This window comes from Passer domesticus, chromosome 9, assembly GCF_036417665.1.
Source record: "Passer domesticus isolate bPasDom1 chromosome 9, bPasDom1.hap1, whole genome shotgun sequence".
NCBI lineage: Eukaryota > Metazoa > Chordata > Aves > Passeriformes > Passeridae > Passer > Passer domesticus.
The window spans coordinates 43,989,036-44,006,517 of NC_087482.1; the positions used below are offsets into that span (position 1 = coordinate 43,989,036).

Consider the following 17,482-nt stretch of genomic DNA (forward strand, 5'->3'; position numbering starts at 1 on the left):
GACCTTAAAGATCACCTAATTCCAACCCCCAGCCAGGGACAGGAACACCTTCCACTATTCCAGGTCCAACCTTGAACAGTTCTCCCATTGTACAGAACCAGTGGAGCAGGTTAAACTGGGACCAGTGGTGTCCCTGGCCTGTTGTGGTCATTGCCCACAGATGGTTTAAATAACCTCAAACGCAAACATGCAAACAGAAATCCCCTCCCCAAACACCCAGGTGAGCAAAATTATTTGCAAAAATACTCAGAATAACTCAAGAACCACAATGCTCCAAAGATCAGCCAGATATTGGGGTTAGGCTGGACTGGGAATAATATTCCCCAGGATTTCCCTGAAAACCAGGGATGAACCTCATGTCCGTGTGAACATATTATAGACAGGGGTGTCCTTTAAAACAAAAGCACATCCATGTGATGGATGCCAGCCCAATTGGTTTTATGTCTTTTGCTCTTAATTGCAATATGGTAAAACAGGATTAAGCCCACTGAGATTTTTAGTTGGGCTGCAATGAACCCAAAATCTGTGAGGAGACTCATTTCTAGTGAAGCTTTTCCCCATTTCTCTGCAGTATGGAATTTTAAAAATTCTCCTGGCCTTTCCAGTTGTCTGGTCTTCAGTGGATGCTGAAAAACCCCACAGAATTCCAGTCCCAAACCATGGCAAGTTCAAGCACTGGGGATTTTTTTCTATTTTCATCTCAAACTATTAATTCTAGCAAAATTACATTAAAAGCTGGATTACCTAAGAGGAGTTATGTATTTCTGAGTTTGGTGTGTATGTTTATCAAGTTTGGAAATAAGAAAGCATAAATAAAACATCTCCATGGGATACAAATTCACTTCTCTGTCTCGAACACAAGAAATGCAGCTGTGGAATACAAATCATCTCCTAGCCAGAAACATCATTTAATATTTATTACTGCACACTTGGCTCTGTGGATTCTGGGAGGATGTCCCCCACTTCTTTTCTGTGACCTTTTGGGGTCCTGACCTCAAAATGTGCCACCACTAAACGGTGCTGGAGCAAAATTTATTTTACCCCATTTCAAACTACATCAGTTTGGATGTTTCCTACTCTCAGACTTTTAGAAACACCAACAAAAGGTTCTTTTTTTTTTTTTAATTCTAAGATATTTGGGAAACCAGTTGAAGGATATTCTTTCACTGTGAAAATAGGGGAACAATCCAACTGGAAGGAGTCGCATGAGTGAGGGCAGAGAGGTGCTGGAATTGCCTCTGCAGAGGCTGCGTGGTGGTTTTGGCTTCCCAAAGGGCTGCAGCCATGAAGAGCTTTCCAAGAGCTTCCAGGAAAAGCAAATTACTCATTTTGATCAAAATGTAAACTCAAGTTTGGAGGAAAATGTGAATATATAAAAAACATAACACAGTGTAAGGAACCTGTAGGGGAAGGCTGAGCACAGGCAGTGGTTTTTAAGTGCTGCTCACCTCTGTCCTTATTCTGTGCACCTCAAAAATGACAGTTCAGAAAAAGTAACAACAAATTTGCTGGCAGAACTCACCCTGGAGTCCCTGTGCTCCCAGTCTCTGGGAGTGCTGGTGTTTGGCTGAAGGCTGGACTTTGTGATCTTGGAGAACTTTTCCAACCTTGATTGACTCTGTGATTTTAAAGCATTTTGTGGTAATGAAATTCACACCATTAAGGGCCTGCTCCATCTCCCCAGTGGGTATTACACAGGGTTGTCTAAGGAAAAAACAGTAGATTTCAACAGCTTTTCAGAAAAGTGTTTTAGAAACAGGGAGAGCTCTTGGGAAGAATTTTGATAATCAGGATCCTTTGAACAGGAGGCAGAACCATTTTTTAGCTGTGACTTTACACTCCCTTTCAGCTGGCACCACTCTTCCTTCCAGCATGAAAAACAGGTGCCAAAAGGAGGATGATTTCTGTAAAAAAAATAGTACTGAAGGAAGAAGTACATTTCTATGATAAAAGGGTTAAAAAGGTCTAATTCTGAATTTCTATCTCTGCATCCCAAGATTCTCCTTTTCTGAAAGTCAAAAATTTATTTATGTTCCACACTGTCATTTACAGACTCAAGCAACAGAAGCAATGCTTCCCCAAACAAAAAATAACCCAAAAAAGTAACTTTTCCCTCAATATTATGTACTGGCAAAGCAGAAATCAGCCAATTATCCTGAGAGAAATATCAGCACCTTCCCCCAAAGGGGGGCAGCCTTACACTGGCAGGTGACAGAAACACTGAGCCCACTGTGACACTGCAGCCCATGGGGCATCTCTGTCCTGCAGCCAGGATCCCCCTGTCCCCTGTCCCTGCATTTTCATATCTAATGGAGATTCTGTCAGGAGCAGCAGCAAGAATGGAAGGCTTGAGATCTGCAAGCAGATGGAATAACCAGGAATAACCAGCCCTAAAGCTGCTGAAATCCAGGTGAATTCAGGGACTGCCCTCAAGCAGTGCTGACCCCGAGGCTGCAGAGGGTCCTGCTGGCACCCATTTATCAGCTGCTAAACAACTGCCCAGAGCTCTAAATATACTTCAAATACACACAGCCACTGCCAGGGCAGAGCTGGGGCCATAAAACACTGGGTGCTGCACAGCACAAGATTTAGGAAGTGGATGCTGGGGGTGAGGACACTCCAGTGACCCTGAACACCACAGGACAGTGACAGCCAGCACTGGCACAAGAGGGTTTTTTTCTGTCAGTGCCACAAACTTGCAGGTGTTTTCTATTGTCAGAGGTGGAACCACCCTTCTGTTACCTGCACCAAAAGCCAGCTGCTGTTTTTTGATCACCTTTGGCTTTTGCTTGTCAAGGTTACACACATGAAAATAATTTTTTACTGCTCTAACATGATTTTTTTCATAGCAGCTCTTGGGGCATTGATTCTGTCACTGCTTGGGTGAATTCTGGAAGTGTTTGGGTTGCAAGGGACCTTAAAACCCATCCAGTGCCACCCCTATCATGGGCAGAGAGAAACACCTTCCACTGTCCCAGGCTGCTCCAAGCCCTGTCCAACCTGGCCTTGGACACTTGGAGGGATGTATTTTAGATTATCTTCCTGTAGACATAAAGGCTTCTATGCTTTTCTCTGTGCTCTCACTTTGTGTAGTCCTTGTCCAGCTGTTTTTTTCCCTTTTTTGTGCTCAAATTCAGCACAAAAAAAGAATTCTGGGCCAAGGCCACATGCATCTCCAAAGCCCTATTTTCCTGTGAAATGTTCCCTCACAGGTGCTACTTGCTCCCAAGCAGATTAGGATCACTGGAAAATGCTCAAATCCTTTAGGAGCTCTCGCATTCCCACTGTTACATAATTAACTCTCCTTGCCACCTGCATTTGTCTAATTCCAGCAAAAACAATTCTTGTGCCAGAGCCCTCACTTTTGGAAGAATGAAGAGCACAGTGGCTCAGCCCGGGGCTGGGTGAAAACAGCCACTGCAGCCCCAAACTGCTCAGCTCTGTGAAATTTATTAAGAATTGCACTGCCTCAGAAATTACCACAGCAGTGGATAAGTTAGAAAAAACCTGGATATTGCTGGCTTGCTCCTTTCCAGCAAATGGAGGGAATTATTGCAGGTGCCAAATGCCCCGTCCCCACCTCCTGCAGCTTCAGGGCTCTCTGTGAGATGTTTGCTTTCTGCTGTGGTTGCTTGGAGAAGGAGCATCCTCTGGGAAGATGGTTTTGATGCCTTGTGCAGGCTGCCCTAGAGCAGAGGCTGGGCAGAGTTCCAGAATAAAGCAGGGATTGATTCAAAGGATCTCCTCCATGGATCCACCTTGGGCAGCACCAGAGCCCATCCAGGGCTGCACCCAGGATGAACCCAAATGGTCCCAAAATGCACCCAAGATGAACCCAAATGGTCCCAAAATGAACCCCAGATGAACCAAAATGGTCCCAAAATGCACCCAAGAGGAACCCAAATGGTCCCAAAATGCACCCAAGATGAACCCAAATGGTCCCAAAATGAACCCCAGATGAACCAAAATGGTCCCAAGATGAACCCAAGATGAACCCAAATGGTCCCAAAATGAACCCAAGATGAACCCAAATGGTCCCAAGATGCACCCAAGATGAACCCAAATGGTCCCAAAATGAACCCCAGATGAACCAAAATGGTCCCAAAATGAACCCAAGATGAACCCAAATGGTCCCAAAATGCACGAGCGCTCCCGGGGTCTCTCCCTGGGCTCAGCTCTGCTCCATGTGCACATTGCAGTTCAGTGTCCAACCCCAGCTGCAGCCCCTGCAGTCCCACCCTGCTTGTTTTTCTCTCTGCAGCCCACGGGGTTTGTGCTCCTGGGCTGAGATTGGGATCATTTGTCCTTGGTGCCCAGCCGGAGCAGGAATTGTTTTGTCTCCCTGCTCTGTGCACAGAGCTCACCATGCCCTGATGTGAACCCAGCCCCACACACTAAAGCAGCACAGAATCTGAAAAATATAAAACCAAACCTGAAGCATCAGTCTAAACACCCAAAATAAAAACAAGCAACCAGAAATCCCCTCCCCAAACACACAGGTGAGCAAAACTATTTGCAAAAATAATTTCAGTAACTCAAGCACCACACTGCTCCAAAGATCAGGCCAGATGTGATCTGCAGAGGAGGCATGGAGCAAACCCTTATCTCACTCACCCTCAAAAAAACCTCACCTGGTTTTAATTAAGCAGAGCAGAGGGTGGCAATCTGGGAAGCACTGGGAAAAGGTAAAATAAATTATCAGATTCCCTGTTTTCCGTCAGCACAGCCCCTACACAAACCAGAGGTCAGGGATCCACTTGGGCAGGGGATGGAATAAGCTTCAAATGTTGAATTTGTCCCAGAATTCACTCAGAAAGTCCCTGCTTTGTGTTCCTATCTTTCCTTTTTATACTTATCTTTTGGCAGAGGTGCCACAGTACTTGTGGCACAGCTGAGGAGATTTTCTGGAAGGATGTTTGAAGCTCCCAGGTATGGAAGCTGCTCAAAGTCTACCATTATTATTATTGCCCTTCAGGAAAAACATCTGTGAGAACTCTGATTGTGCTCACTTTCAGCCTTGCTGTTATATTGATAAACAGAACTGTTGCTGAGTTGGCTTCTCAAAAGTCAATTTTGCCATTTATCTGTAGGAAAAAATATCCAGAAAAAAGTGCATTCCACAGGGATGTCTTGAACGGCACAACTCAGAAAAGTTTCCCATCTGCTACAAGTCCATTAAATGCAAAAATGTGGAATTTTCCAGCCTGTGATTTGGGTGGTGAAGGTTTAAGATCTGTTCACAGCCACATTTGCAGCCATTTGGGCAGATGGGGATTGTTTAGAGATGCCTGCAAAAAGCCTCAATTTGTACCCACGGACAAGATAATTTTTATTAATGAATCATATTGACACATCAACCTCCATTTGTGTGTCACAGACTTGGAGTACACAAACAGCTTCTGAGAGGGGAATATGCCATTATTAACCAGAAATTAATTTTAAAAGATATTTTTAAAATAGGATTCACTGTTTCACTGCTCTAAATCCCACTATTTTCAGCCTTTCCTTTCTTTCATAATAATGTTCAATTAATAAATTTCTTAATGAATTAGCTCAGTATAAAAAGTGGGGGGGGGGGAAATCCTCTTTTTTTTTGGTTCCAGTTACATAATGGAATAGTCTGGAATTTCTTTTCCTTAATTAATAATGTATTTTAAGCTCACTCCTACTTAGCACATCTCCACCCTGCTTCTCTGTAGTACTAATTACACAACATGAACTGTGCATTGGATAGTTATGTTGACATTTCAAGCCAATAATTACTTTCAGCACAAAAATAAGATATTTTACACCCTCTCTGTTCAAAGAGTTGAAATCAGGAATGCAGTGGATGTCATAGATAACGACCAAAATATTAAATTTTAAGTGCAACTTGCATCTGGCCATGATTTTTTGGTCATCTCAGCTTTGTTTCATGTGATTTTCAAATGACAAATAAAATGCCATATTCTGTATAAAGGAGGAAAATCCCAACTTGATCCTGCCTCAGGTTCTGAAGGACAGCCAAAGTTTAGTGATGATAATAAAAACAACTCCATGAACTTCTGATGGGCAGCTTACAAAATGAGTTTCAATCAGGATATGAATCCCTTCAGGTCTTCCTGCTAATCAAATATAAAAATGAAATTACTATCTTAATGTCCCCCCCCCCCTTCTTTTTTAAAAATATTCTTAAATTGTAGTAGTTGAATTTCGGGAGTTTGACGGTTCTGCAGTTCTAGTCTAAATAAAAATATCTTCACCTTGTTTAGCATTGAGCTTTAGTCTTGCTTTGCCTTATGAAAAATGCTAATTGTATTAATTACTCCCTGAGTTATTTATCTAGGGTGGAGTTTGCAACAATGTAGGAACTCACAATGGAGTTTTGCTTTGATTTTACTGCTGCATAAAATCTGTGAAATCCAAGACACACGTGGCAGAATGGATACAAAATAAAAAGCCTTTTAACAAAACATTTTAGCTTTCAAAACCCCATAAACCTTGTGATGTTCCTCCATTTAATAAAAATATTTCAATTACAAACAGCATCATTTTAGTGAATATTGGTGTTCAGTGCCACAACCACCACTGGAAGATGTTTTTCCCTGCTCCCTGTTTTTTCTGGAAGATAGCTCTGCACACTCTGCTGTCCATCAGATATGTTGGAGGATGTGCTGGAAAGCTGAGATACCCACGTATGGATTCACTAAGCCTTTAAGAAGAAGAAGGTCTCACTGTTATCCACTTATCTCAAATTAGAATCCAATCCCAGCAAAGGGAAAGGGGAGATAGAGGTATTTATAATATCAAAACTAGAGCACGTGGTAACAAATGACATTGGGGAATAAAGAAGAGAAAATCTACTTTATCTTTGCTGAGGCCACCTTGGAAAGGCATATCCTGCATTTACCTGTAAAGTGGAAATCTCCTCCTCCTCCTTTGAGTAACAACATTTCCTTCTCCTGTAAAACACACAAGATATCAACATCTGATCCCAAAATCCCAGTAATGCCGAGATTTGCCTCCTGTTGGTTCCTGAGCCTGAACAGGTTTGGGGCAAGGGCTGCTCCCTCTCCTCCGGCACACACTGGATCACATCCAAACAGCCTTTTAAAGTTATAATTGAAGTTTTATATATGCAATAACCTGGGTACTGAAATGCAAATTAAAAATCATTACTACTGCTGCCATACAGATCTGTCTTCTCCAGGCACCAGTTGTCCTACAGCATTAAAAACTGGGGGCCTGGGGGATCATTTCAGCTTTGATGCCTTGTTTTTACAGGAGAGGGGAGCAGAAAGAAAGCAGCTGGAGGAACATCTACCCCCTATTTGCATTTAGCCATTCAAGCTTGAAATCCCATTCCTGGCTTTGCAGGAGCCCTCAAAGACATAAATACAGATTCTCCCAGGACAGCGTGGAGCAGTGTTCTTGTTTCCTCTCAAACTGCTGTGCAACCAACTCTATTTCACTCTTTATGTTTCCTGTCCAGTTTATTACTCTGCTGTTGCTCCAATGTGCCCAAGGAGGGATTTCCAAACTGTGTCACAAAGAATTACCCCAGAGCTTCCATGGAAAGCCTGATTGAAAAGCTCAATTTCTCCTCAGGAACATGTGTGGGCCCTGTGTGTGGAGCTGGGGCTGCAGAAACCAGGAGCAAATCATACCTGGTGATCAAAAAGTGCTGGGTGAAGGCTGAAGATGATTAATTTATCGGTGGTTGTGCAGAGATCCCACCTGGAAGAAGAGGCAAAACTTTCCTGGAGTGCATTTATCCAACCTGGTGGCAGGTTGGATTCTCCAGAATCCCTCCCAGCACTCGAGGAGCAGAGCCCGGGCACTGCTGCTTGGCTCAGTACCCAAAGCACTTTTCCTCCCTCAGCATCATCACTCCCATCTTCCCCAAATCCAGCCTGTTCCTAATCCAGCAGCTCCTCTCCTCCAGGCCCCACAAACCTGATGGAAGAAGGTGAAAAGTTCGCAGAGCTGATCCATGAACTCTGTCTCCCCAGGAAAATACCACCTGGGTTACCTGCTAAAATGAACCAAGGCTGGCACACATGGAGCAGGATCTGCTCTGCTTGGTGAAGGAACATGTGGATTTTAGCTGTCCCATTATTCTCCTTCAGGGTAAAGCTGCTCCCCCTGTTAAACCCTGCCATCAGAGCTGGCACAGGGGGAAACCAGGAGGCTGCTCCCACAGCCTGGATCAGGAGACCCAGCCCAGCAATCACAGCCCAGATTTAACCACGAGGAAATGAAACTATTTAAAGCACAAATCCTGCCCCTCCACATCTCTTGGAAGTTATCTCCAAATAGAGCTTCACCTCTCCAAGTTTCCCTCTCCTTGATTTGTGCTTCTGATGACAACATTCCCATTTTTCCTCAAATCCCTCATGTAGAATGATCCCAGTTCACCATCAGAGCTGGAGAATAAGGACCCTGCAATCCCTTTTTTTTTTTTTTTGGATAAAACAGGTAGCAAAGGACAGAAAATTCAAATACAGTTCACCCCTCTGCATCCACACAGAAAACTGCCAACACAAGAAGTGGAGCTGCTGGATCATCCCTCATTCCTCCAGCAGCCCATGAAGCAGTTGAAGGAAACATACTTTTCCTAAAAACCCCTTTCTCACAGCATTCCAGCACCTTTGGTGTAAAATAAGAGCAGAGATGTGTATCTGTTATGGTTAAAAAAAATACAGCAGAACTTTTTAATATATTAAATTAGGCTATATTAGCTAAAATTCCATTTTAATTTGAAACTCATTGGATATTAAAGGCAAGTTTAAAAAGTTATTATCTAGGGTTTAATTGCATACATTATGTTTGTAGCCTTAGGTACTGCAGGTAGATCTTTAATATTCCCTGCAATATACTGAGAGCATGGAGCAGCCATTTAATTCTGCTCCAAGAAACTTCCAGAGGTAACCATGGGAAAGCAGAACTGAACTTTTGGCTGTTGAGTGAAACTCCAATGGATTTGGGCCTGTTGACAGGGAATTTCCAAAGTTTTAGCTGTAGGGAGTACATTGGAAGCATATGGGCTGTCATGAAAACATTGTTGAGTCCACCCTTGACAGTCAGACACCAGATTAAAAATAGAAGGATTTTCAAGATGCAATATGGGTGCTTGGAAAAATATCAGATATTTTCCTTCAAAAGTATTTAAAATAAAAAAATTAAATGTGTCCAAACATTTAAATGGGACAGCATCTCCTCTCTATCTCATGTGGTGGAGGAGGAGGTCAGTTGTGTGAGCACTTCCATCCTTTGGCAGGATTAAGCAGAAAAATTGTAAAATTAGGCTAAAAATAATCACAATTCCAGTCCTATACTAAAAGAGCTGGAAATTTGGTGGGCAGTAATGACTCTCCTTAGTTTCCTGTGCACCTGCATTTCTGCAAATACCAAGGTATTCAAAATCAGGATTTCAAGAGACCAAAATTCCTCTATTCCTAAGAAGCTGTGTAAAGCCAGAACCACATTCCCTGAAATCAGAAATCCTGTCAGGTTCCTCAGTTTCAGTCTGGAGACTCTGGTCACCTTGGCTCCCCCTGGAAAGGCATTTTTGGGTCTCACTCAAGCAGGGGAACACCTTTGCACCCATCCTAACCCTGCTCCCAGGGCACAAGGGAGGTCAGAGAGCCGAGGTGGGGAAATGAGCAGCCAAGGAAACTGCTGGAAAATCCAAACCAGCCCTCCCTGCCCCTGACACACACAGAAAAGCTGCATTTTCTGCACAAAAGCTGTGTTTTCTGCACACAGAAAAGCTGGTGGCATTTCTCCAGCCCCAATTCTTCCCACACCAATTGCTGCTCAAGTGCCACATCAATGATCTGGGCCTTGCCACAAAGAATTTCACCTTTCCACCCTCACACGTCATCCAGTACCAGCAGTATTTGACTTCCAGTGAGAATTGTCCTCCTAAAACCAATTCTTGAACTTAGTGCTTAATGGCACAATTAATTTCCTAAATTGATGAGGAACTTTTGAAAATTCCCATATTTTAATATATATATGGATTCCTTTAAAGAAATAACATTAATAATAATAATAATAATTCATCATCAACATCGTCATCATCTAACCCAACTTCAACTCTGAGGCATCATCATCATCATCATCATCATCATCGCCATCAGCATCAGTCATCCAACCCAACTTCAGCTCTGAGGTATTTTTAAATTATCCAGAATATCTGCCCGGTTTAGAATGTTACTTCCTGTGCTTTTCCTTCATCTTTGAAGAGGCAAATCTAGAGAGGAGCACTCCAAGCATCTTCCACACCCCATTCTGACACTCTCTGTAGGACAGAGCTTGTCCAAACCCAGCCCTGCTCAACACTAAAGAAGAATAAAACCCCAAGTAATGCCCAAACAATTCCAAGTCATGGAAACACCTTCCAGAAAAGGATTAGTTACAACATCAGGAAGTACAGATCCTCTTTTCCTTCAAAACACGTGGAAAAACTTCTGACCCAGAACTTTTGATGTTGCTAAAGAACCCGAGCCCACGACAGCAGCTGGAGTTCCAGCCTGTGGAGGATGTGCAAAGTATCTTTGCCTCCTTATTTTCAATTCCTCTGATTATCCCGGAGTGCTGTGTTCATCAAATGTTTGTTTAACTCGGAGTGTTTGCTTATTTAAAATAAATCTCTGCAATGGGAATGTGCAGCCTGCTGTCTGGGTGGGATCTGCTGAGTGGAGAGCAGGGGATGGGAGGAAGCCGAGCTCAGCAGCTCCAGACACACTCCAGGCTCAGCAAACAAAGAGACACACAGTTTTCATCTTTTGTTCAGTCATTCTCAATGAATGCAAACTTTTCTTTTTTCCTTCCTCGCCATTCAATTTCAAATTAGTCTAATCAGACATCTGCTAGGACGTGTCTGAATTAACAGAAGTGAACACAAATCTTGTGCGAGCGCTCAAGTGCTGCTTCCCTCCAACGGCATTAACTCACACGGACACTGTGGAACTAATTGAACATCCCCAGCACAACATTCCAGGCTCTCTGATTTAACTTTATTGGAGTCAGAAGAAATCACAGGATGGAAGGAAACATGTTGTTAAGGACTCTGTTCTGAAACAGTTCAATAAAAGCAGGCTGCTTATCCTGCTTTATTATCTTTATTATTGCTGCTCGAAGATGAAAAGAGAATTTCCTCTCAAGACAGAAAAGCAGAGTTTGTCTCAAAGCTCTTTGTCTTCCTTTCAATAGCAAGGTACAGTTTACTCCTTAGAATTTACAGGCATTTTTTTTCTTGCCTCTACAGGGAATTTTGATATTGTGGAGTTTTCTTGTTCCTGTGACAAATTATGGTGGCATTTGTCAGCACTTACTAAAAGTTTTGACATTACTCAACAATGTTGGGGTGGATTCTGCTGACTCTGGACATGTTCTGAACTAAACATCTTTTGTCAAACTCCTCCAATTATCCAGGAGCTGCACAGGTGGTCTGTTCAGCTCTGTGGTCCTGGCCTTCCCAGGGGGTAGGAATTTAAAAATCAAATTAATTAGAATTGAGGGACTTTCTATAGCCTGTGTTTGTGGGGTGATACTGACAAAACAACCATCTGAAAATCCCACTAATTTCAGGAGCCAGCTTAGATCTGCGTCAAGTGATATTTCAGTATTGATTAAAATAAATGTTACTAATAAAATTTAATTATTTTAAGAAATAATAAAAATTATTGATAAAAATACAAGACTCATTACATATTTTTAACTAAAAGGTTAGTTTTTTTAAGCAATACTTTTAAAAGTATCTGAGATTCCCACCCACAAATTCTACAAGCAGAATAACTGCAACATTCTGTAGAAGAACCATTTCCCTGAGAGTTTTAAGCTCTTGCCATATTTATTTGTGTTCATAGGCTTTAGAGGATGATGTGGGAGAGAACTTTTCATTCTTGGGGCAGTCCTGTCCCTCGAGGTTGCTGCCAAAGCTCTACAAGAAGCACCAGGGAAGTTTCCATGAATTTTTCAGCTACCTGCGTCTTTGTCATCTCTTAAACACAAATAAAATTGAGCCCAAATGTCCCTTTTTTATGAGTAATGGGGAATGAGACAGAATCAATCCCTGGCAAAGTAAAAGATGCTTAATATTGATTGTTCTTCTGAAGGATGAGGAAGCTTTTCTAAAGCTCGTTGGGGGACACGGGGAGGGGACAGCTTATGGATTTGTTTTCCTTTCTGCATTCCCAAGGGAGAAAGGAAAAGATGAGGCCATGATAGATGATAATTCTGCAAGGAATGACTAATGAGGCACTGAGCTGCCTCTGTAGCAGTAGTGAAGGCAGTAATAACCAGAGTAATTGGGTTTATTGGGTTTCTGCTTAGCACACATCCAGTCCTCTCCAACATCCTGTCCCTCCAAAGCATTTTATGCTCTGTGTCTTTCCTTTTTATTATGCCTGACTTGAGTTATTTCATGAAATTTGACCTTGTACTCTTAATCTCATCTGCTTGTTCTGCATAGTTCATCTTCTTTATTTTCCTCAGTAGCTGTTCTGTCAAACACTCCACGTAACCACGAGATCCCAGGCTGCAGAGCCAGCCCTCACTCAGGGTGGATTTACATTTCTGTGGCCCCAACAGCTCCATTTCATCTTCTCAGGGAATCTGGCTCAAGGAATAATACTCCAGGATAAATTTGCTACAAGTGCATGACCCTCTTTTACAAATCACATTGCTAACTCTGTGCTAGAATTAATTACAACTTCCATTTTCAACTAAATGCAATTTTTTTTTAAGAGGCTGGAAACAGCAAGAGTTATGGGAGTCAGAAAAAAAAATAGTTATTATTTGTTATGGTTTTTTTTTTCTCTAAAAGGCTTTTACACTCTTGATGCGAAAACATCTCTGCAGAAATCCATTCTTGCAGGGGAAAGAGGAAAAAAAAAGCCAAAACCGAACATTTCATTCAGTGACATTCCACTTCCAATCCCCCAAGAGCAAAGCAGACATTCCATTCAAGCCTAATGACACAGGAGCTGGCTGCTCCCTACAGCTGGGTGCTTTGCCCAGTGAATTTATTCCTCTTACATGGAATAAATTGGATTGGGCCATGCTGCAGCTCCCTTTGGGAAAGAGTCTCCAGCCCCTGCTGGTGCTCCCAGCCCCTCTGGCACTCGTACTCACACATTTCCCAGAGGTGCTCACATCACAGGCAGAGCCTGGCTCATGGGAATGCCTTCTGGGCTGCCTGAAAACAGAGGCCAGGCAGAATTAAGGGAATAAAAAGCTGTTCTGTTTCTTGAAGGGCTTCAGGCACATTTAGGGCAGAAAAAGCCTCCCAGGGGCTACACCCAAAAATGGATGATGGGTCAGGGTTTGCACAATTTGATAAGTTTGGTCCATTTGCATTTTGGGGTTAATCTGCCAATTCCAGCTTCAGCTAATGAAGTCACTGACCCCAAGTTTGCTCCCCCAACTCACTTTTGTTCCCATCTCAGGGCCTGAGGCAGTGAGGTGTCCTTGGCTGCCAGGCCTGGAGAGGAATTGTTGTGTCTGCCCAAACTGGGAGAGCAGCAGCTCCCACTGTGTGTGGAGTTTAGAGTTACACACTAAAGAGCTGCAGGAGTACAGATATATGGAAAATAGAAAAGCTGAATTCCTAAGGGATCAGCGGCTCCTGGTGCCCTCTGCACATGCTCCAGTCCCAGCTGGCATCATTCCCTCTGCAGGGAAAAATCATCCACAGGACGTTGTGTCCAACTATTGCTGTGTCCCCCCAACAATAATTTCAGTATCTCAGATTCTTTTAGAGCATGAGAGATGCAGTGGTAAGGCCAGAATCTTCCAGAGTATAAAAGGGAATGGGATTACTCAGCTCCTTTTGGAAGGCAGAGAGATGAACTGATGAGAAATATTCCAAAGCACCCTTTTGATCCTTGAGGAATTTGTATTCCCCACATCTTTGGACAAAGGAAAACAGATTATTACAAAATGTCCCCTAGACCTGAAAACTGCCAGTTGACCTTCTAGTTACAAATATGTGCTTAAAACAGACACCCTTTGATTTGGGGATGGGAGACAAAGCATACAGAGCATCTCAGAATGTTTGTGGTGGTCACATTTGCTCTTCACCCTTTTAAATCCTCTTGGGACAATCTCTGTTTCCACGTGACAAGCCCCACAGTCCTAACAGGTTCTGTGGAGTGGTTGTGGAAATCTTATTTCGAGACCTAAGCCTCCTCAGCTCAACTCCAAAGCACAAATTTCATGTAGAAATGAGAATACACATTTGATTTTCTACATAAAGGCAATTGAGGTGGCTTATCCTCACTGAAAGCACGCAATAAACATGTCACTGGGTCAGTGAGCCATGGGAACTCAGAGGTTTTTGGGGATTAGCATTGCTCTGGCTGTGCCTGCCATGGCCATGACAATCACACTGTGAGCCTGTGCCAGGGCTGATGCACACCTTGGACAAAATTTCCCTGCAAATTAAGAACAATAATGAATAGATAGCACAGCAGAAGCTTCCAAGAGACAGGTATTCCTAGAAGGCTTAGGCTTATTCATCCTAGAATATCAATCTGTAGGTGCAAGGCAGGGCTCTGGACAGGGCTGGCTGAACCAGGAAGCCTCAGAGGGACCTGATTTCCCCATGGATTTCCCTATGGATTTCCCTATGGATTTCCCCATGGATGGAACATGGATCAGCACTGGTTCTGCAGGGTTTCAAATGGTTTGTGTTAAATTTCAGCAGCTACATTCACATTAGGCATGGAGCAGGAAGAAAAAGCATTACAAACTGAGGAAAATTATATATACTAAAAGAGATTAATTAAACCTCAGATAGCACAGAGATTATTCAGATTTTTGTACTTCCTGGACTCACTGAAGTCGCCCAATGAGTGCAGCCTTGGAGTGGCCTTCCTCCTCTATCCACTAAATCTTGAGCTGCTGTCTTTGTTTTGTGCACTAACGTCCTCCAGCTCTGTTCACAAGGAGTTCCTGGCACTTCTCAAACCCCTGGAATGTGGCTGCAGCACAAATAATAAACACCAGAGCTCATGCCTTCAATGACAGAGACTCACCAGCTGAGGCAGGAAAGGGACTGATGATAATAATAAGTATAATAGTAACTGCATTAGGCCAGCAGGGTCAACAGCTCATCTTGCTGCAGTCTGAAAGGGGTTATTTTAATTCCAGTAATTGGCCCCAGCCAGCAGCAGGAATTGATGTGCTGCCACTTTTCCCTGTTTGCTGCTCAGTTGCAGCAGCACTGCCCGATGAACACAAATTACCTGCTGGAGTCAATGCAAGCGATTGCTTTGCTCCCATTATTGATCAGCTGTGGTGCTCAGACAAAGCCCCAGCCACTGTCCCATCCCCAGCTTATTGAGCATGAGGGCTGTGCAGGTGCCACAGCAGCCAGGGAACAGCTAATTGTTATTTTACTGCTGATCATTATTATGATTCCTTTGCTTAATGACCAACATTTATACGGTGCTGATCAGGCAGTTGCCCTACAGCACTCTGCGAGCTTCACAAAAGGGTTTACAAATTGTGTTTCTGAGCCTAAAAGCATTATTATGGCTCGGCCACTCCGTGTAATGGGCAAAAGAAAGATCAGGATTATCCTTAGGAAGTGTTGTAACAAAACATTTTGTCTGTCTAAATACTCAGGATGTCCAGGGGGACCTGCAGCTGTGCTGGGTGTGTAGGGATTGATCACAGCTCCCAGATTTACCAGCACAACGACTGAAAACCTACAAAATCACCAGAAAGGGCTGGTGCAGGCCAAGGAGCTCACAGGTTTTGGGATCACAGCCACCCCAAAAATGACAAAGTCACCGTCTCAAGAGGCTCCTTCTCACTCCCAACTTTTGGGAGAACAAAGTTCCTGACACACACTCAGTAACTTTGTTAAATGGGACGGACATAACACAGAATTATGCTTTTGTGTGAGTGCTGGAGGTCCATGTCAGAGATATTGCTGTAATTAATATTTTAGATCATATCCCAGTTCCTCTCTGCAGAAAGGCTTGGACAAGGAGGGCTTGGTCCCTGAGCTGACTCAGTGTTTGCACAGCCTGCCACCACAGGTGTGTTCTCAGCTACTGCATCTTCCACTGGTATCCAGATTTTACCTCCTGTTCCAGGCCCACACTGCCTCCTACCTCACTCTTCTACTGCTCAGCACTGAAAGGAAAAAAAAAAAAAAAAAAACAAAAAAAAACCAAAACAAACAATCCCACATGAGTTTAAGAGCTTTTAAATTTAAGGCATTACCTCATTAAAGGCAGAGCAATAATCAGGGCCAGGAGTTGGGCTCCATGATCCTTGTGGGTCACTTCCAACTCAGAATATTCCGTGACTTTCTAAATAACCACATTTAACTCTATTTTGATAAAATTCCCAGAGCTGTAACACCCAAGGGAGAAAATCATGATGCGTAATTCCATGCTAAGGAAATAGGGTGCTTTAAAATTTGGGAAGCTTCACTCTGCAGGGGTTTGGCTGCCTTAATAGAGAGAGTCTCCAGTTCAGAGTCATGGGTCATAAATAATTTGAAAATTTGTGTGTTTGGCCACCCTTTGTCCCCCAAACAGGGCACAGGGAGGCAGCAGCAGCCCGGTGGAGAATCCTGCCTTTCCCACAAGACCAGGACACCTCTAAATGTCTTTTCTTCCGGCTGCTTGAACTTCCCATCGGCGTGCTGAAGTGGAAGGAATTAATTACAGAGATTTCAGCAGAGCTGAGAGCTCTTCACAGGAAAGCACCTTAATATCAGGTGTAAATAAAACAATCCAGGAGCCCTGGACCCACTCCAGGAGCAAGACTTGTCTCCTTTCTTTATGATACTCAGAGAACTGCCCCCAATCCCAAAAATATTTTTGAGGAAATTAGTTTTTCCACCTGATTCTTTGGCCAATTTCCCACAGCAGAGATAAGACCAGCAGTGTGTGCATTTACAGATTACTGCTCTCTGTTCCCCTTGTCCTTGGAAAAAGGGACTTGTTTCCTCCAGGAGCACTTCACCCTCAACAGCTGGAGTACTTTTTTAACAACATAAAGATAAATTCAATTAGAAGGTTGTGCTCAGCAAGGAGAAATGCAGCTGTCTAGATCCAAGCCACACATGAGATGATAAAAACTTTTTAATTCTACTTGTTAAATTCCTTCTCATTGACTTTGTTAGGAAAAAAAAAAAGAAAACAAATAAAGTGTGGCTTTGTTGGATTTAAGAAAAACAAACAAATAAAAGTAGCAAGTGGCAAAGAATTCTGCCCTGAACTAAGCAGAAGTAAGATATTTTTAATTTGGAGGGGAAATAGTAGGTTTGTGATTTTCCATGCCATTTTCTAATGTGTTTTGTTTAAAATTCTGGGGAAGGAGAGAAGATTTTCACCAAATTTAAAAGTGTTATTTCTGTGCTTAGAAGATGGGTCTGATCTGGAAGAAAACCTCACTAATTCCTCCAGTGATTCTGTACAAACCCCAAAATTCCCACATAACAAAGAGAGTTATTTCCAAGGCTTGTATTTAT

At 43.0% G+C, this 17,482-nt stretch overlaps 1 protein-coding gene across 3 annotated transcripts in view; it reads right to left on the minus strand.

Annotated features, from left to right (window-relative positions):
* The window catches only part of LOC135308216 (uncharacterized), a 73,092-nt gene that overhangs the window by 15,131 nt on the left and 40,479 nt on the right, over positions 1–17,482 (minus strand). For 2 of the 3 annotated variants that reach the window (XR_010368759.1, XR_010368760.1), the window contains exon 1: positions 71–297. Coding sequence is in view for 1 of the 3 variants with exons in the window: in XM_064433111.1 (XP_064289181.1) it covers positions 1,523–1,676 (154 nt within the window). In the remaining 2 variants the exon portion in view is untranslated. Of the gene's footprint in view, positions 1–70; positions 298–1,522; positions 1,705–4,631; positions 4,676–6,889; positions 6,942–7,646; positions 7,717–17,482 lie in introns of those variants that run through there. The other variant, XM_064433111.1, reaches the window with a different exon arrangement.